Source organism: Prionailurus viverrinus, chromosome F2 (genome assembly GCF_022837055.1).
Source record: "Prionailurus viverrinus isolate Anna chromosome F2, UM_Priviv_1.0, whole genome shotgun sequence".
NCBI lineage: Eukaryota > Metazoa > Chordata > Mammalia > Carnivora > Felidae > Prionailurus > Prionailurus viverrinus.
The window spans coordinates 10,509,982-10,530,700 of record NC_062578.1 but is presented as its reverse complement, the minus strand read 5'-3'; the positions used below and the strand labels follow the sequence as shown (position 1 = coordinate 10,530,700).

The 20,719-nt window shown below is 40.9% G+C and overlaps 1 protein-coding gene across 5 annotated transcripts in view; it reads left to right on the top strand.

The window, feature by feature from the left end:
* The window catches only part of TOX (thymocyte selection associated high mobility group box), a 308,315-nt gene that overhangs the window by 242,412 nt on the left and 45,184 nt on the right, over positions 1–20,719 (top strand). For all 5 annotated transcript variants that reach the window (XM_047842350.1, XM_047842354.1, XM_047842351.1 and 2 more), the window contains exon 4: positions 16,441–16,722. In XM_047842350.1, the coding sequence (XP_047698306.1) occupies positions 16,441–16,722 (282 nt within the window). The remainder of the gene's footprint in view (positions 1–16,440; positions 16,723–20,719) is intronic.

The window sequence follows — 20,719 nt, the reverse complement described above, 5'->3', positions numbered from 1 at the left end:
CAGGAAAAGGACCCTGCCCTCAGAATTTGGATTCTGGTTAGGGGAGTCAATCCAGAAACACACTGAGTAGGGCACACTGGTACCACCTGGGAACTGTTAGAAATGCTGAATCCCTGTCCCCTCCCAGACTCCCTGAATCCGAGTCACGTTTTAAGATGATACCTGGGGACTCATGTGGATGTTAAGGTTTGCAGAGCTTCACCCTAGATAATTAGACACGGTTATTATGCTGTGAAAAAAATGCCTGGGTGAAGGATGGGTCTACTTTTGTAGGTTTGTGAGGGCAGACCTCTCTGAGGAGAGTGACCTTGAGGCTGACGGGTAGAGTCCTGTCCATCTGGACCCCTCCCCCTTTAGTTCCTCCAGTCCCCCCACTCCCACTCTTTAGTTCCCCCAGCCCTCTACTCTATCAAATCCATCCCAGCACCTGCATTTGTGTCATAAATAGTGAGCATCCAACAAAAGTTTTGGTGGAGGAAGGCAAGAAACATAAGCCTCCCCAGAGCTATCTCCCTAACCTTCACTTAAAAAGGGAGACATGGGGGCGCCGGGGTGGCTCAGTCGGTTGAGCGTCCGACTTCAGCTCAGGTCACGATCTCACGGTCCGTGAGTTCGAGCCCCGCGTCGGGCTCTGGGCTGATGGCTCAGAGCCTGGAGCCTGCTTCCGATTCTGTGTCTCCCTCTCTCTCTGCCCCTCCCCCGTTCATGCTCTGTCTCTCTCTGTCTCAAAAATAAATGAACGTTAAAAAAAATAAAAAAAAAAAAAGATAAATAAATAAAAAGGGAGACATGGGGGGCACCTGGGTGGCTCATTCAGTTGAGTGTTTGACTTCAGCTCGGGTCATGATCTCGGTTTGCGAGTTCGATCCCCACATCGGGCTTGCTGCTGTCAGCACAGAGCCTGCCTTGGATCCTCTCTCTCTCTCTCTCTCTCTCTCTCTCTCTCTCTCAAAAATAAATAAAAACATTTTTAAAAAGGAAAACATGAACATATAAATATTTATAGTCTTGAACTAAAATACCCCTGGCCTGTGAAAGGGGAAATAAAATGCAATGCACACTTTTAAAGGTTCTGACTTCTGTCTTTTCCAAGAGCACTTTTTTTCTTTAGAAAATAAATTGTAACTGAAAAATTCTATTAGCTTCCATAAAGGTAGGTGCAGAAAAATGATCAGATGGTTTTGAATTTAAAAACTGCAGGCTAGATATTCTTTCTTGCTTCCTTGTAATAGGCTCTAAACTTTAATGATGCGAGTTTTTCTCTTTTCCTTCAGTTGATCAATGTAATTGAGATTTTTCCCATTTATTGGAGCTGTCATCTTGTGGTCGTACAATTATGCTAGAGATAATAAATATGTTTTAGACACAAAATTGTAAATACAATATAGAAGAAGCATGAACTTATTTCCATATCATTAAACTACATCTTACCCATGAGCAAAGTACATTTTTCATAACTTACAAGAAATATCCTGCCTTTCAGTGGCACATACATTTAACGTTCTTAACAGCTACTTGATTTAGCACTGTTATTTGGGTTATTTTTTTTTATCAGGGAATGAAGGACAGCAGAGTTGCAAGAATCAATACATGAAACTGACAAATCCGTAAGATTCTAATTATATTCCAAACTGCCATTCTGCCAATTAACACTTTTTGAGAATGCAGGGTATCATTTTGGGAAAAAATGTACCTAAGCTTCTCCCATGGCATTGTATAAGAAAAGAATCGAAAGAATAGAAGTCGATGTGTTCCAAAGTAAATTCTAATACAACAGCTGTTTTTATCAGTTACTTTGTTGCCACAAGTTTTCATAGTAAGTAATTGTTATGCTGGTGGCCTTGAAATGTTTGCGGTTCATCAGCATAGTAGTCTCATACAGCAATCTCTATAGAACTACATGCAAGTAAATGTTTACAGTACAGGAGAGAGATATAGCTCTCTTAGTATATGGGTGTAGCCTCAAAATAGGTGTTAGGCTTTATCCGAGGTGATGGTAGTTGTTTGTTCTTGTTAAAATATGTCAATGCTATCACTAAAATTTGGGAAATGAGATAATAAAATAACAAATTGAATATTAGTTCTAATTTTTAAAAATGTCCCCCTGGAAGATTAAAACCTACATTAACTATTAACAAGAGTCCATCCAAGCAAGCTTCTCGGCTAACTGCCACTTTATTTTATCTTACTTTTATTGCACAAAGCACCTGAAAGGCCAGAAATGCATTCGTTAGAAAGGGTATGTCCACCAATCAGCAAATGTTAAGTCAACATTCCACAACCGCAAAATAGCAAAGTAATTCTTAAGAGAAAAACTCATGCTCTTGAAATCTTTCAAGATTCATGATAAAAAGAATATTTATTACAGTTCATTTAGAATCGATGTTTACCCCGGGGCAGAAAAGTGGGCAAAGGCATTCTAGAACAGTCTTCAGCAAGAATTAAAAGAAAACAAAATACCAAGACACTAAATTACATTTCAGTGAAAAAGGACCCCTGCTTTCCTAGGAATTTTTAGACATTTTACTGAAATTATGTTACCCAGATTATGGGCATGAATATTAAGAGCTACTGCTAACTTAATTGAATTCTTATTCTAAGATAGCCTCCTTTTCAGGGCACACATCAGAATGATTATAATCTAACACAGATTCATCACCCTCATGTGGATGAATTCTTTACAGACTATGGCTGAGAATGCGCCCCCTACCGTGCCTTAAGGTCAATGGCTCCCTAGAGTCCCAGCCATCCATTTTCTCACGGAGAACAAGTGGGAGAGACACCACTTAATGATTAATAAGCAGGTGGAAAAAGTTGTCTTTATCAAAAATTGAATGCAATGTGCAGAAAGATCTTTTCTGTTCCAAATTCCTGATACCAGCCCTCATAAACCCATCAAGCATCCATTTAGTCTCTTACTATTAAAGGGAAAGGAAACATCTCTTTAAGCAGACGAGGTCCGCTCAGTGCTCCCTCCCCACCGTGAATCTGTTTTCTGTTCCTTGTACTCTTTCCTTTGTATCTCAGAGAGTTGTGAAGCGCTCACGTAATTAATCCACGAGCCCAGCCTGGACCACAGGAAGCCTCGTGCATTCTTACCTCCCTTGCAAAGTGTTTTGTTTTTCTTTTTCCTTCTGGATCACTTACGTCAGTAAGAAGTGAATGGCACCGATTGGCGAGTGGGGCAATATAAAGAAACGTTTTGATCAAAATGTTTGAGTCAGTTGTTCTGAGAAAGCATAATTTGTGGGGCAGCATTTGTAGCTACAGATCTGGATCACGAGGACTACTGTTGGTGTGCCCATAACGTGATTTAGGAGCAGGTGTAATAACCCACATCATTTTTGAAACTGTGGGCCCATATTTAGGGGCTGACAAAATGGTCTCTGCTAATAGAGCATCAAATGTTAGTGTGTTTTATTGGCTTCTTTCAGTTAGAACAACTGGATACCTCAGAATATATATTGACAGATAGTCTGGAAACTACAGACAACGTCTCTAGCAATCCTGAAATTTAGAAGATAAAGCATTTGACAATTCAAGCGGGCATGAAACCATCAGATTACCCTCAGTCACATTTTTAAAAAATGTGATTTGATTGTGTGTTGAATTGTTAAGGTTGAATTCAGTGGAAAAGCCACACAATTACTTTCGTTTGTTCAATTTTATTTCACACTATCTTACATAAATCATTACTTTTATGAAAATAGAGCAAGTATAGTAGACCATCTAACAATCAAACGATGTATCTTAGTGTCCATAATAATTGCCTCCAGAATTCAATTCCCACTTATTTCTACTTTTCCAAAGTCTTCTTATTTAAAAACACATTTTTAATTGGGGCAGCTGGGTAAGTTAAGCATCCAGCTTTGGCTCAGGTCATGATCTTGCAGTTCACGAGTTCGAGCCCTGAGTCAGGCTCTGTGCCGACAGCTCAGAGACTGGACCCTGCTTCAGGTTCTGTGTCTCCCTCTGTTGCTCTCTGCCCCTCCCCCACTCGGGCACTGTCTCTCCCTCCCTAAAATAAACAAACATTAAATTTTTCTTAAAAACATGATGAAAACATTTTTTGTTGAAGTACAGTTGACACACAATGTCATTTGGCTTCAGACATTCAACGTGATGACTGGACAAGTCTAGACAGCGTGCTATGCTCACAAGTGTGGCCCCCATCTGCCATCACGCAACGCCAATTCAGCACCATTAACTGTAATCCCTGGGCGGTGCTTTTTACCCTCGTGGCTTGTTCCTTCCATAGCTGGAAGCCTGTAGCTCCCACTCCCTTCACCCATTTTGCCCATCCCCGCCTCCACCCCTGGCAACCATCAGCTTGTTCTCTGTTTTTATCGTCTGTTTCTGCTTTTGTTCGTGTGTTTCGTTTTAAAAGCATTCTTAGTTCCCAGTGGTGCTCACAGCAGTTTCAATGCATTACAGACAGACTCCTTGTTGCAACATCATTTGTACATTTCAGTGCAGTCGGAAACCACCCTTTCTCCTCTGCAATCCTATAGGGGTGTGTTTTTGGTTTCGGCAACTAATCCCCTCCAACTATTATAGTATGTCTCCCTACCCTGTGAGCTCTCCCATCATAGGGACAGTCTTATCTGCCTTAATTTCCCCTATGACTTATCATAGTACCGGGCACAGAGTAAGTGTTCAGTAAAACACTTCAGACTGAATTTCCTACCCAAAGCATCAGCACATTGAATTCAGTCATTCTAGGTTCTAGCTGCATCTTCCCCAGCAAGCACTTTCAGCTAAACTTTCTTAAAAGAACATCTAACTCATCAGTTCATATACTGGATCCAGAGCACAGGTGTCATGGTTATGATACAGGCTTGGAGATCAGGCGGCTTGTGACCAATATAAGCTGGTTCACTTACTGGATAGCTGAGTGATCCTCTCACTGAGCCTTTGGTCCTCCGTGGGTCTGATGATCTCACCTGGTTATTGTGAGGGTTAAATAAGGCAGTGTGCTTAGTATATCAGGTGGGACCCGTAAGTGTTAGATATTATTAACAAAAGAACTTAAGACCACAATTATCAAAGGCTGTCACTGAGCACTTGAGACTGATCTGTGGACAGTTATCTGTTTGTCAGGTATCGACCAGTTTAAAAATCTTTTTTTTCAACATTTATTTATTTTTGGGACAGAGAGAGACAGAGCATGAACGGGGGAGGGGCAGAGAGAAAGGGAGACACAGAATCGGAAACAGGCTCCAGGCTCTGAGCCATCAGCCCAGAGCCCGACGCGGGGCTCGAACTCCCGGACCAGGAGATCGTGACCTGGCTCAAGTCGGCCGCTTAACCTACTGCACCACCCAGGCGCCCCAGGTATCGACCAGTTTAAATCAGTTGTACTAAGCGTCATTTCCTGGAGAAATAGATTTAAAATGTGAAAGATATATTAGCTACTTTTTATAATTGATACCTAAATTTTTTTAAGTTTATTTAGACAGAGACAGAGCTAGCACAAGTGGGGCAGGGGCAGAGAGGGAGGGAGAGAGAGAGAATCCCAAGCAGGCCATGCACGGCCAGCACAGGGCTCAATGCAGGGCTTGAACCCACAAAGCCGTGAGATCATGATCTGAGACAAAAATCACGAATCGGACACTTAACCGACTGAGCCACTCAACTGATACCTAAACTTATGTCATCATCACACAGGGTTGTAATCATGCAGAATTGTGATCCATTTTAACTCTTTATGCCATAATTACCTAATTTCAACATACATTTTGTAGATGTTAAACCTGTAAATGGTAGATAATTCAAATTGTTAACATTAGTGTTTTTAAAACTAGTCACTATTAAAACCTAATTATTGGTTGTGTGGCTCTATGTTAGTGGACATTGAAAGATGCACAAAATTGAAGACATTTGTCCAAATTAAAATTAGAACATGTAGCTCATATGTTCTAAATGAACATGTTTGCCTCTCCAATAATAATTTCATTATCACCAAGTTACAGGATAGAGTTTTAATTATGACCTTTATATCAGTAGAAGCCATGTATTTGGGATTAAAAACCTACTGCTTTAACTAGTCTAGTTAAAGACTGTGGCTTGATACATTCTGGGCTCCAACTTTTATAAAAACCAGAGAACACTCCTAATAACACTTTTCTAATTTCATGGTTCAATGCACAGTCAGTAAAGATTTAAATAATTCAGAAAGAAAGCCTATTCTCTTTCTTTATTAGAAGTTTGAGTCAGGCAAATTCTTTGACATTTAATAGGTTTTTAACCCTTTTAATAACTTTTTATAATGAAATTTATTGGCAGTTGTTTTAGAGAAAGGGTTATTATATTAGCATGAATAGCAGTCACTAGTTTTTATGATTAGTTTTGAGACCTTGACCTTATAGAACTCAAAGTGTATAAAAGCATAAATGGGTAATGTTAATATTAACGAAATTAGGTATACCCACAATTATGAAGACTGTATGTAACGATATTCATCCCATTATGTAACATGCTATAAAATTTTGGCAGCCAAATATTTGAATTTTTTAATTGTTTTAAAGGAGCTTAAGGTCACTTACAGAGTCAGACACTTTAAAGGAACTGAAAGACATGGTAATTTTCCTGGACTGATTTTAGCAAATTATTAATATTATACTGAATAGGAGAGGATTTCTAGCCTTTTCCTATCTTGGTTTCATGCTATTTTAAATGTTTTATAATACATTATTAAAAGGATTATTGGAAGATTTCCATAATAAAATACTAATTTAAAATTGTACTTTTCTTCAAGTCCCCAATAACCTAGGAACATACAAATATTCTGCATAAGAAAGCTATCGGGCCCAAGCAGAATATAAGGTTTTAATTTTGCTTCTTGAGATGTACTTTTAAGTGAATGTCATGTGTATCTAATGATTTAAGAGCCTCTAAAAGAACTCAAATGTCACTTTCTGAACTGATGTTAAGAAGTCAATATTCCACTTGACATCTCCATTTTTACTAGCATCCCATTAACATTGCAGTGGAAAGTATGAAATTCAGTTAAATTTTCAGGTTTAAATATAGTATAAAGAACCATTTCAGCTGACTTGTGATGCTATAAATACACAGAGCTATTTCTCGTAGATAAACCACAAATCCCATAGGGCGTGTCTCGTAGCATTTACCAAATTTCTTGTCACCTATCTTTCCAATCCATTCTTTTTGTTCCCATGCACGCAATCCTTTGAAAGTATTCTGAAAATAAGGCGCATTATTCAGTCCCGTATTTTGGCACATCAAAGCAGAGATGTGAACAGACATTAGCATGTTTGAGTACACTTTAATATAAGATTATAGTTCCATGAACAACGCGCTGCATCCACTTTGTGGTGCAGACGCAAAAGGAAAGGCGCGATCTATACGAATAAAGGGCTTCATCGACTCACATCACAGGTAGACCCAGTGCCCACTCATAGACTCCTTTTACCAGAGGTGTACTACCAATTCAGGTATTTGGGGAACCAGAGAGTCGACCAGATTGTCTCCTAAACCCTTTCGGATGAGACAAAGCTTTTAGTCGGTCTTCATCGTATGCCATTAATTGGAATTATGAGAGATGCTCTTCGTCAATTAAGAGTCAAGCTTGCCTGTTGTACATTTGCATGTTTCTTTTATTTGAGCCAGACAGAAGAGTCCTGTCAAGGGCACACTGGAGCACAATGTCAGCTTGTTAATACTGACGTTGATAGTTTAACAGTAACAGTAGGAGGCGAATAGTGTTGGTATGAAGCAATCAGAAATGGATGCCTCAATTTGAGTGGAAAATATCTTGCCGACTGTGTGTCACTATACCCCATAACCTTCTGGCCAAGGTTATGATCCAAAGAGGGGATTATATGTCCAGAGTTTAATGGGAGAGAAGAGTTTACTGTGACCTCGAATACCTTTTTACGCATTTAAATTTTTTTGAACTTTGTAGCTACCAGTTAGCCTGTTAGCTGTGATTGGGAAGCTATTAAAATCCGGGTTATAAGTTCAACCTTTATCTGGGCCACTGACTTTCTCACAGTGAAACCCTGTGCTCTCTGACATAAGCTGCCCAGCTTATCCTGGAGACGATCTCCACGGATGCAAGCTTTTGGCTACCAGAATGCCTGGTCACAACTATGTCTGTGGCTCACCAAGAACTAGGACTCGTTGAGGAAAGTTGACTCCAGAGGATACCAAAAGATAAACATCTCCATCTTCCACTAAAGGTGACCCGGGTGGTCAAAAATAGGTTTACATTTGACAGAACATCTTCATAGTCTTTATTTTAACCCATCCTCGAGCAAGCATTTGAGGTCAGTACACTTCCCCCTCTTGAAAGTGAGCTGCGTAAGGACAGATTTCAGCGTGCTCACTCGCCATTGTTAACGTGGCCCCAACTACAGTGGCTGGTACAGAGTCAGCACCAATAAATAGTTGTTGTTGAAAAATCGTTATCCCTAGTTTAGAGGTGGAAAACGAGAGGCAATTCAGTTAAAAGTAAGATAGATCGTTCGATTCAGAGTCAGCCCGATGATGTCATGAGCAAGCTCCCCTCTACGATGGCACACTGCCTCACATCTAGAAAAAGGAAGAAAAAAGGAATTTTTAAAAATGGCGTAAAGTTGCTTGTCCGGTTGGTTACACGGATCAATCCAGATGCACACACAAGGGCAATTAAGATGCTTTCTAGATCTAGCGGATGTGACAGAAATAGAAGGCAAGTTTGGTTACACAGGGGCAGGACCTGGCAAAGACGATGAGGACATTGAGAAGTTGGGGATCCCCCCCCACACCCCCCCACACACCCTCACACACCCCCACTGTGGTTATCTGCCCTTCAGCATCTGATCTTTGGTTCATGCCTGGGAGAGCATACACAAATTTAATTGATTAAATTGAAAATTGGTGAAATGATCTTTAGCCAGTATAATTATTGGCCCTGACTTTTAAAACTTTCAATGGTGTTTTCCTCTAACACATCAAATCCCTTGAGTGATAAGGGTCCCATTCATGGAAGAGGCCATAATGAGGGAGAGACCCCAGTCTGAGGGAGGAGGAAGATTAGGCATTATGGAAGTTCCCATGGGCTTGACCATTTGTTTTATTGAGGTAGTTTTCATCTTTCCCTATGATGGTGGTTCTAGAAAGTGCTATGTCTTTCCATTTGGCAAATATCTAATGAATTGTACTCCAGAGCTCTTGCTTTCCTGTGATAATTAGTTTTATAATTACTATTTACCCTAACTAAACTACAAATATCCCATTTTAGTGTTTTGTGAAGAAATCTGAGCCCTGTTTATTCACATTGTCTTTTGGAAGAAAATTCGATTCCATCAAGTTATTCTGACTCAATATTGAAGATAAAAATACATGTTCATAAAAATATCCAGTCTTTCCTTTGAACTTCACTTTTCCTAATCTTTAAAACTACAGCATGTGCTTTGCATATATATTTTCCAGATTTCCCCTTTTGACATTATCAGTGTTCAATGTCAGAAGTCTAATAGCAAAACTGTCGAAGTTTATTTAAATTACACGTTTCTAAATAATAAATAGAACACACATGGAGATCACCTAGAAACGGTTTATTTAATTTGTTTGGACAACAAATAATTTAGCTCTCTCTTGGAATATGCACTTAGGAAAATAATACATGAAATTTGATTATTAAATTTAGCCACGCATTCATTCTGGTGTATACATTTACATATTAATTGAATCCCTGGCAAAAATATGTAATCAAATTGGGAACTTAAATAATATCAACATTTACATTCTTCTCGTAGACTTGTAGCGTGCATTATTCCCGAGAAAAATGGGAACTACTTGGTCTTCCTGGCCTGATTGATCACGTAAGGCTCGATGTGCTACCAACAGCAGGCTCAGAAGTTTTTCTTTAGATGCTAAGGACGGTATGTGTTTGATAGAACCGAGAGTAAGCCCTTGTCACAGCCTAAGCCAGCAGGGTCCCCTCATAGCCCCGGGGAAAGCGCTCAACGGTGAAGGGTGTGAAATGCTGACAGACAGGGGTAAATGGACGAGCTTCATAGATTCCTCGCGTTCTGCTGTTCCTGCTGCAATTGGCACACGTCCAGGCCTTGCCGGCAAAGACCACAGAAAGCAGCAGCTGGTAAACCACATTAGCAAATAAGGCCTCGGGGCTCCCCATGTTCCAGGCTCTGTTCACCAACTGCTATTCACTCAAACAGCTGGATCAGGGCAGAGAGAGCCAAGATGTCATTAGGGTTTTATGTGTACAACTGTTTTGATATGGATTGTCGGCTAGAGGCAGAGATAATGATAGCTTTCAAGGCCTGCGTGTTGGGCCGGGAAGGGATGCTGACATTTGAAAGAAGAAAACAGACTCTGGAAGGATGGTGAATTCACACGGTCTCTAACACTGAAATGCAGGCCTTCCTTTCTTCCGGTGCCATCCGGGTGTGCAGTCTTCACACCGTCCAGTCACTGATGCGTTGCTCCAAGTGTTTGGTTTTTGGCTTTGGGTTGCTACACCAGAACGTTGCTCATTTTTTAAAAATAATCTGAAATGAGCTACCTGGGAATCCCCCCCCCCCCCGCCCCTTTAAAGAAAATCCAAGGAGAAGACAGTGCAAATGCACTCTGGAACATGTATCAAATAGTATACCTGAGGTCCCCCGCTAGAGCACTGTCCTCAACCTGGAGCTTTTAACGCTGTCGGTAATGGGGGGGAGCGTGGTGTTAGGACCAAGCCCCGGATCACAAGGCAGGTCATGAGGGAGAATACACGGTATCTGCTTTGGTTTCCTAAGTGATTTTACCTGAGCTTTTGCTCTCCATTCATGGAAAAAAGGTTTTGAAAGAACTCCGTTGACATCTTCTCTTCATCGTTGTAATCCTCCTCCATTATTTTCATTGACATTTGTTAGCTCCCGTAATTGTAGGACCACATCAGTCCTCAGCAGCAAACTGTAAAATTTAAGGGAACAGTTGTGATTCTCAGGAAAAGTGAAATTTAGCACCCATTTTCAGTGGATTGAGTTTCCCCAAAGGGAAGATAGATATTAAGAGCCATTCAAAAGTAAAATGCTAACAATACCAAGGACTTTTAGCCAAGGAAAAATGAAGTTCACTGGGTTTGAAATAAACAAAATGAGAAATAAACACATCAGAAAGTAGCTTGGAGATGCTCGAGTCCTGAGAAGTTAGCAAATGAAGTTCCCAAAAGATCAGAGATGTCTAATACTGCTCATGGGAAGCCCTCATCATTAATCTTAATTGTACCTGGCCTCAACATCTAGTCAGTGTCACTCAAGAAATATATGTCATATTATATATACCTATGGTCTGCCATGATCTGTCCTAGATACTAGGGCTACACTAGTAAACAAAAGAGATTCTATCCCTGTCTTTTTTGTGCTTATAATCCATGAGGGTCTGTCAGTTAAGATTAGGTTGAACCTCACGTAAAAGTAAACTCAAAATGACAATAACTCCAAAAAAGACAGACATTTACTTTCCTTTCACTTTAAAGACTCCCACAGTAAGTAGATTGTCCAGGGTCTTGTAGTTTCAGAATAATCAAACACTCAAACATCTTTTTGTTGTGCCGCCAACGTCCTCAAGGCGATGCCTCTTGGTTCAAGACATTTCCCCAAGCTCTAGCGATCACACCCACAGTTTTGCCAGCAGGAAAGAACAAAGGATGGTGAGCCTTTCCCTTTAAGGACATTTCTTGGAAGTACCCACACAATACTTTCACTTATATTTCATTAGCCAGAACGCGGTCACATGGCCCGACAGAGTTGCAGATGAAGCTAGGAAGTGCCCTTTGTTGGGTTTCTGCCACAAAGGGAAACAGACATTATTCAAATCGGGACTGATGTTAGATGCAGCTCACTGGAAAAAGAGAAAACTCATCAAACTGGTTAGTCAGTTTCTACAGATAGTACTCATTTCTTCACTTATATACTGACTCAGCAAATATTTTTTGAATACTCGGAATGCCTAATTTAATTAAAAGAGATCTCATGAGGGATTGAAAAACACATTAGTCACATTAATGTGAAAAGCACATTAATGAAGAATACTGTCTAGGAGATACATACATAGTAGACTAAGAAATCTACAAGTGGTGTCCCATAAAGAAAGTATAGACAAAATGCTTTAGCAGTTCAGAAGAAGAAGGTTCTGGAAGATTTGTAGATGAAGTGACTTTTGAACTTGACTTTAAACTGTATTTAAGGTTTAAATAGTATCAATATGGTAATAGCATTATGGAATTGAGAAAAGCACAAATATGTAGAGCAGATTTCATTTCTACTTTGATCTTTGTTGGTAGAGAGACCTGAGATCATTTAAACTCTATTATCCTCAATAGACTTGTACAGAGCAGCCATTTCTATAGGGCTGCCTCAAAGGGGAATAATAACGCTTGACAGATAAAAGTACTGAACAAACCACAGATCACTGAGCAAAGTTTGGGGTTTTTTTTTTTTTACCGTTTTTTAAATTTTTCTGACAGCAAAAGCTCAAAAAATGGCTACTGAATGCTGGAAGAGCAACACAGCCAAAGACATACGTTCAAGGGAGAGACACATAGGCAAAGAGGAGCAATTAATTGGGTTTGGCTGAGCAGTAAAGGTGTGAAGGATAGTCATAGGGAATATGGTTTATTCGGAACCTCTCATGACACGCTGAAGAGTCTGGATGTAATCTGGTAGGCAGATATCATCGGGAAGGTTTTGAGCCTGTGGCTCATGAAGAGTGATTCTGCGGTACTCTTCAGGGTGGATGCAAAGAGATTCTTTTTAGTTTAGTAACCATTGCAAGTGAAGAGGTGATGAAGGCATTCATGAAGTACATGAATGGGTGTGGACATGAATAGAAGGCAGATGGAAGCATTCTTTTTGAGCAGACTCAGTGGAACTCACAAGACTGATAGGAAAGGAAAGAATCAAAAGTGACTAAAACACTTTGAGTAGGGATGACAGGGAGGATGAAGATTTCATCAACGAAACTGGACGCACAGTACCAGTTTGAGAAAGGAAACTTTGGGGTGGACGAAATGTGACTCAAGCAGAATGCTGGGAAATAGTTTAGGTGTGGAGAGTTGTAGGAAGACAAGAAGTCAATGAAGGAGTCAAGAAGAATCAAAGAGAAGAGCAGTTGTTATTAAACATGCCTTAAGTGAACTGTTCACAATACGTTCAAAATGTTGGAGATTAACGGAAATAATATTTTGCGAGGCGAAGTTTTATATTTGGCATTAAGACCGTAGTCAATCAATATCTTTCTAGAAGGAAACCAGTAATCAAAACATTTGCTTACCTTCATGAGCTAACTAATTAATCTTATTTGTCAATAATCAGACTCCACCCAGTTTAATTTTCCCCACACTATACATTAGGCAGTGATTAATACTGAACTGACTTCCGTGAGCTCAAGGTAAAATGGAAATACTAATATGGAAATGGGTGTTAATATCTGACATTCCTAAATGCATCTGAGCGCTGAAGAGATGGCTATGCTCTCCAATTTGTGCTTTTCACCCTCCACACAGGAAAATTATTCTTTGATTCAGTGTTAAAGCTGCTGCCTGCCTGGCCTAATATCATGGTGACATGATATTCGGACTAATGATGAGTTTGCTGAGAAAGAGGTACCCTGTTGAGTACTTCATTGTCCTTACCTAAAGTCATTCTTTACCCCACTTTAGTGATGCCCACCTTCCTCCACTCATAAAACAAAGGTGAGAATACAAATTGTAGTATTCAGAGGCCTGTCTACAACATTAATTAACACGAGAAAACAAGTAGACCGAGTACAAGATGGTGGGGGAGATAGGTGCCATAAAATGAGATTGTAGGCCTTCGAAGGCCCTTGGTTGTAGTCATAAATCTGAAACTCTGTATGTAGGTCAATTTAAAAATCATCCTCTGCAATATCATGTTAAAACCACAATATTTCTGAAAGAGTAAGAGGCAATGGGCTCCAAACAGGCAGGTTACAAACCGTCATGCTTTGTAACAGGATTTATATGAAGGAGAAATAAAGTTATCAATTAGTCAAAAGCTTTTGGAAAGATGATTTAGTTAAGGTAGGATTTTGCTAGTAAACATTTTAAATTTACAAGGCTAGAAAAATGTGTCTTCCTACAAATGTGTATGTGTGAACATGTGCTGGGTTGGGGAGAGGAAGCTGCCCTGGATAGGACAGTCCCATTATGGACATCCACAACTCTGTGCCCGTAATAAGAGAGTGTTCTACATGCTACGGAAAAAAAAAACACACAGTAGGACTCCAGAACATTAGAAAGCAGGCTTGAAAGGCCACCTAGTTGGAGAGTGTGATGCTAAGTGAAATAAGTCATACAGAGAAGGACAGATTCCATACGTTTTCACTCCTATGTGGATCCTGAGAAACTTAACAGAAGACCATGGGGGAGGGGAAGGAAAAAAAAATGGTTAGAGAGGGAGGGAGGCAAACCATAAGAGACTCTTAAAAACTGAGAACAAACTGAGGGTTGATGGGGGGTGGGAGGGAGGGGAGGGTGGGTGATGGGTATTGAGGAGGGCACCTGTTGGGATGAGCACTGGGTGTTGTCTGGAAACCAATTTGACAATAAATTTCATATTTAAAAAAAACAAAAAAACAGAAAAAAAAAGAAAGAAAAAGAAAAGCCACCTAGTATAGACTGCTTCTTCTGTGTACTTTCAAAAGTGGCCTCGATTTTTATGATACCCTCTGTTAATGGCACAATTTCAAGGGTATCTGTTAAAGCTAGTATGATTTCATAAGGAAGATCAAATTACATAAGTGACGCGAACAACTATGAAGGGAGAAGAAAACATTTTAGTAAATGTGAGTGCAGACAACGTGGATGGACTACATAAAAAGTAGTAGGGTTGGAGAAATACAGTTTAAATTCTGGAAAAAAATGTTGATTTTTGCCGCTGGAGAGCAGCAAATACAAAACCATGGGGCTGACCTAAGCCTTTGCCACGAGTGTAGGATGATACATAGAACCAAGTCGGAGCATTAACAAAAAATTAAAAAAGAAAAAAAGCGGGGAGGCACCTGGCTGGCTCAGTCGGTTGAGTGTCTGACTTTGGCTCAGGTCGTGATCTCATGGTTCGTGAGTTTGAGCCCTGCGTCGGGCTGTATGCGGCAGCTCAGAGCCTGGAGCCTGCTTCGGATTCTGTGCCTCCCTCTCACTCTGCCCCTCCAATGCAAGCAGACACCTCTGCAGTCTCACCTTCGCTTTCAGATAGATCTAACTAGGTTGGTAAAATGACTCGGCGACATTGGTAGACAATGATTTTATTACCCAAAGAAACAAAAAGAAGCCTATGGCTAAGTAATTTAATTGACCTTTACAGTATTTCTATGTCATGGGAACATATGCTGACAGGCAATTATGGGGCACTCTGACACCATGTGGGATTTTTTTTTCAATGAAACAGAAAAAGATATCATTATTAATTTTATTTTTTCAGTTCTGAAATGTAACTAACCAGACGCCTCTTCATTGCCCTTCTTTTTCCATTTTTTTCTTTTTTCCCCCTCTCTTGTTTTATAATCCTCTACCTGCATGAACTCCCCAACTCCCCTCAGAGTGAAAAAAATGAGCCACTTCTATAAGCAGGGCAAAATACTCATTAGTTTAAGTTTGAAAATGTCAGAGAAACGTTAAGTGAAATCCACCATACTCCTCTTATACAACACATTTGACCTCTAGATATGTTAAGAGCTTCATCCTCCAATGCTTTTAATTCTAATCCTTGCAGAGACAAAATTCATTGCTTGAATTACAAGAGTGAGTCTCATTAAGGCTAAAAAGCAGTGACCCAGATAGCATAATGGATTAATATGGTGACCTTGCAACTTTAGAGCTTTACTTTCAAATCTGACTGTGCAGTCAAACCATTGCAATAGTCAATTAATCAATTGGTTAATACCAGCCTGCAGTGTTCTGAGTCTGGAAGTTAGTAGATCATTTGAGCCAAAACTAGCCTATATAGAATTAAACTAAGAATCGTAGTACACTTAACTCGCAAAACCTTTCTTAAGGGATCAGAATAAAAGAAATAGTGTTTCACGAATGGCTGCAATGCTGTAAATCACTAATAACTATATAATTTTGGGACTCTAAGAAGCATCATTTTTGAAGCTTACGTCATAAATATCTACTAATGATATACGTTTGCATGTCTTTAAGAAAGTAAATATAATTAATCAGGTCTTGAGTAATGAAATGGGATGTTGACTGAATTCTCAAGTTCTATTCTTTGGTAACAGTGGCTTTAAGGTGATGTATATGTTAGGGTTATTCTACGCTAGAGAGGGATTGGGGGTTGAGGTGGAAATATGCATAGTTCAGCAAGACATTCTACAGAGTTTTCGAAGTCTAAAGAATTAAAAAAAAATTTTTTTTCTGGAAATATGTTTGTGAAAAATGATTCCCATCTTTGTTTTTGGTAGATGCAAGATATACGGAATCCAGAAGGAACTCAATATAGCTCCCACCCTCAGATGGCAGCCGTGAGACCAAGGGGTCAGCCTGCAGACATCAGGCAGCAGCCAGGAATGATGCAGCATGGCCAGCTGACCACCATCAACCAGTCACAGCTAAGTGCTCAGCTTGGCCTGAATATGGGAGGAAGCAGTGTCCCCCACAACTCCCCATCTCCACCCGGAAGCAAGTCTGCAACTCCTTCCCCGTCTAGTTCAGTGCATGAAGATGAAGGTGATGATACCTCTAAGGTATGACCAGGCCATTTTTAGGACCTATAGGAAATGCTTGTTGCCTAAAAGGAGTATTCTTTAATACCTTCCTTGACCAGTGATGCATGCAAGTTTGTATCATCCAAATGAGAAATGTTGGTGGGGGACATACTTTTTTAAGAAGCATGGAGTTACAAACTGAACAGATTAAATCACTTGCTTTTCCAATTACATTTTTCAGTCCCCAGTAAATCCTTTAAATACAGGTGTATGAAGCATTAAAGTAGATTTCACCCACAAAATATAAGGTCTGCATCGTGAGTAGGGAGAATAAGTGTTGTAGAACTCAAAATCCAGGGGCGCCTGGGTGGCTCAGTCGGTTAAGCGGCCGACTTCAGCTTAGGTCATGATCTCATGGTCCGTGAGTTCGAGCCCCGCGTCAGGCTCTGTGGTGACAGCTCAGAGCCTGGAGCCTGTTTCAGATTCTGTGTCTCCCTCTCTCTGACCCTCCCCCGTTCATGCTCTGTCTCTCTCTGTCTCAAAAATAAACGTTAAAAAAAAAGTTTAAAAAAATAAAAAATAAAAAAAAAAGAACTCAACATCCAAAATGAAGCTTAATTCACCATTCAAAAGCATCTATTTTAATTTAACAATCTTATTTTAAAAAGGCAACATCTCAGGGATACAGTGATGGCTCTGTGTGTGTGTGTGTGTGTGCGCGCGCGCGCGCATGTGCATGTGCATGCGCACATGCATGATGGTTAGATCAAACCTTTGAGATTATTCGTCCCAACCATTTCATACTGAGAATGAGGAAGGTAAGGACCAGGGATATTCTATGACTCCCTTCCATTAGCGGAAGCCTGGGTGTTTCCTGGCTTACTTTCTGTTAACCCCATGCCAGTATGGTTGTCTATCTCTCCCTCTGTGTCACATTAAGTTATCTGTACAGGAAGCTAAGCCTTAAGTGTCCTTAGATTGGAAAATTACCTGCAGAAGGTTTTAGATCTTTAAAATATCCCAGACAGCTTTTTTAAATGTCTGCACCAAACCCAAGTGCATTCTCACTCAAAAAACACCAAAATAGGGGCGCCTGGGTGGCGCAGTCGGTTAAGCGTCTGACTTCAGCCAGGTCACGATCTTGCGGTCAGTGAGTTCGAGCCCCGTGTCGGGCTCTGGGCTGATGGCTCAGAGCCTGGAGCCTGTTTCCGATTCTGTGTCTCCCTCTCTCTCTGCCCCTCCCCCGTTAATGCTCTGTCTCTCTCTGTCCCAAAAATAAATAAATGTTGAAAAAAAATTAAAAAAAAAAAACAAACACCAAAATAATCTTTTCATTACCTTGGTTATCAGTCAAGCATCTTCCAGATTTGTCCCATTTCTGGGAAGGACCCTTGTGCCCATTTACCATGCAAAATACTCACAGCTACAGGACTATTTCATATTCCTCCTTTTTCCTTTAATCTTACTAATGACTCGTCACTTGTGTCAGCCCTTTGTTTTCTCTTGACTTTTACAATAGTTTTATTTTAGGGGAAATTAATCTGTCAACATGCTACCAAAAACAACCTGGTGGGGATCTGACCTATATGGATAACTTTCCAATAGCTATACAATTTTTTTAAGTTTATTTAATTATTTTGAGAGAGAGACAGTGCAAGTAGGAGAGGGGCAGAGAGAGAGAGAGAGAGAGAGAGAGGATCCCAAGCAGCCTCCACACTGCCAGTGCAGAGCCCAAGGTGGAGCTCAAATTCCCAAAGCCATGAGAGCATGACCTGAGCCCAAACTGAGATGGGCACTTAAACTACTAAGCCACCCCGATGCCCCTGCTACATTAGTTTTTTAAAGATACAGGGGCGCCTGGGTGGCGCAGTCGGTTAAGCGTCCGACTTGAGCTAGGTCACGATCTCCCGGTCCGTGAGTTCGAGCCCCGCGTCAGGCTCTGGGCTGATGGCTCGGAGCCTGGAGCCTGTTTCCGATTCTGTGTCTCCCTCTCTCTCTGCCCCTCCCCCGTTCATGCTCTGTCTCTCTCTGTCCCAAAAATAAACAAACGTTGAAAAAAAAAATTAAAAAAAAAAAGATACAGATAAATAGTGACTTAGATTTCTTTAGCCTAATGACCAAGACAAGGCTGCTACATCGACTATAATTTATTATTCTCAGTATTCTTTTTTCTATTAATTTTTTTTAACATTTATTTATTTTTGAGAGACAGAGAGAGACAGAGCATGAGCAGGGGAGGGGCAGAGAGAGAGGGAGACACAGAATCCGAAGCAGGTTCCAGGCTCCAAGCTATCAGCACAGAGCCCGATGTGGGGCTCGAACTCGCAAACCACGAGATCGTGACCGGAGCCGAAGCCGGACGCCCCACCGACTGAGCCACCCGGGCACCCCTTATTCTCAGTATCCTTGATGCTCTGGCATGTGGGCCTTGATCCTGGAAAAACTACATCTCCTGGGGCTCGCTAATTCCAAGAAATAGGACATGACTCCCCTGTGAGCACACTTTTGATAAACAACCAATCCGAACACACACCCCTAGTCGTTCACTTTGTCAAACTCACAGCAAGTCGATATATCTCCACCGGACCAAGGACCAGACAGCTAGGAACCACCTCTGTAGCCCATAGCTCACTGATGTTGTTCAAACTGTCCAATCCTTATTCAGCGTACCTACCCCGCCTCACCCATCCCTTCCCACAAAAACCCCAAACAAGGCTCTGGGCCACGGTCTGCCCTCTCTCCGTGTCTGCCTCGTGAGCGCCCCCTTAACCGTGTGCTGTGCCTTCTGTTTCTAGGTATCTGGGAATACAGGCTTCTTCCTTCATGACAGTCCTTTCCATGTCTGCTGTCTTACTACCCCTGATTAGAACGAATCCTGGGGACGCTTTAGGACAGCTGCGTAGCCAAACATCATTGCTCATGCTGGTCCTGTCCACCTGCACAGCTTATTCCTATTGTCCGTGAGCCCGTTAGGTACAAAGGCCGGAGATTAATTGATACGACATAAATAATTTATGGGGCTAGTGACAGCCCGCCCTTTAGCTGGTCCTTGAGAGGACAAAATAATATTCTTAAGAAAACCTGTGTTATTCTAGCAGTATCTAACAGTTGATAGGTACCTGGCCTAAAGGTGAGCACCAAGAATTTGTTTGTGGCCAGTGATTTTGATATTGGATGACGCATGAATAATTCAGGTGAATGCCCTACACATAAATGCTATGTACTATATTACGAGGGGGGAAAAAAATCAATGTTCTTCCTATAGTAAAGATCAATTTGTGCATCTAGATTATATCTTTATCAGTATCCATTGCTGACGTTTCAGGAAATTAGTGCAAAATTAGCATCTTCTGACAGTAAGTGGTAGGCAGGATTATTCTGATTTACAATATCGTTTTCCACACTCTTCAGCATATATGAGTAGAAGACTGAGTAGAAGCCAGAAATTCATAGAGTTAACATTCACGGATTCTGCCATTCCTATTGGCCCATAAGGTCCGTGTCTTGTAATGTTGCTGAGGCATGAGTTTGTATGTTTCACACCCGGCTGGTGTGAAAATTTACCAGTGCACATCCTATCCTGTCATTCAACATCCACATCTCAAAATAACTTACAGCTCATCATGAAGTATAAGTATTGCACAGTAGAATTGGTACTCGGTTAGTGGTATATTTTTGAACTAGCCATTGGTGAAAGCTTGGGGATGGATTTCTTTTCTTAAGAAGCCATTTCTTAAAACGGCTCTCGGTCTATACACATATTGTCAAGTTCATATTTACTTTATTTTTTAAAGTGTATTTGTTTCTTTTGAGAAAGAAAGAACATGTGTACAAGGGGAGGATGGGCAGAGTGAGGGAGAGAGAGAACCCCAGGCAGTCTCCTCACTGTCAGCGCAGAGCCCGATGCGGGGCTCGGACTCACGAACCATGAGCTCACGACCTGAGCCGAAGTCGGACGCTTAACCAACTGAGCCACCGAGGCGCCCCAAGTTCATATTTGGTTTAAGTGTATTTTCCATCTTAAGAAAACCTACCT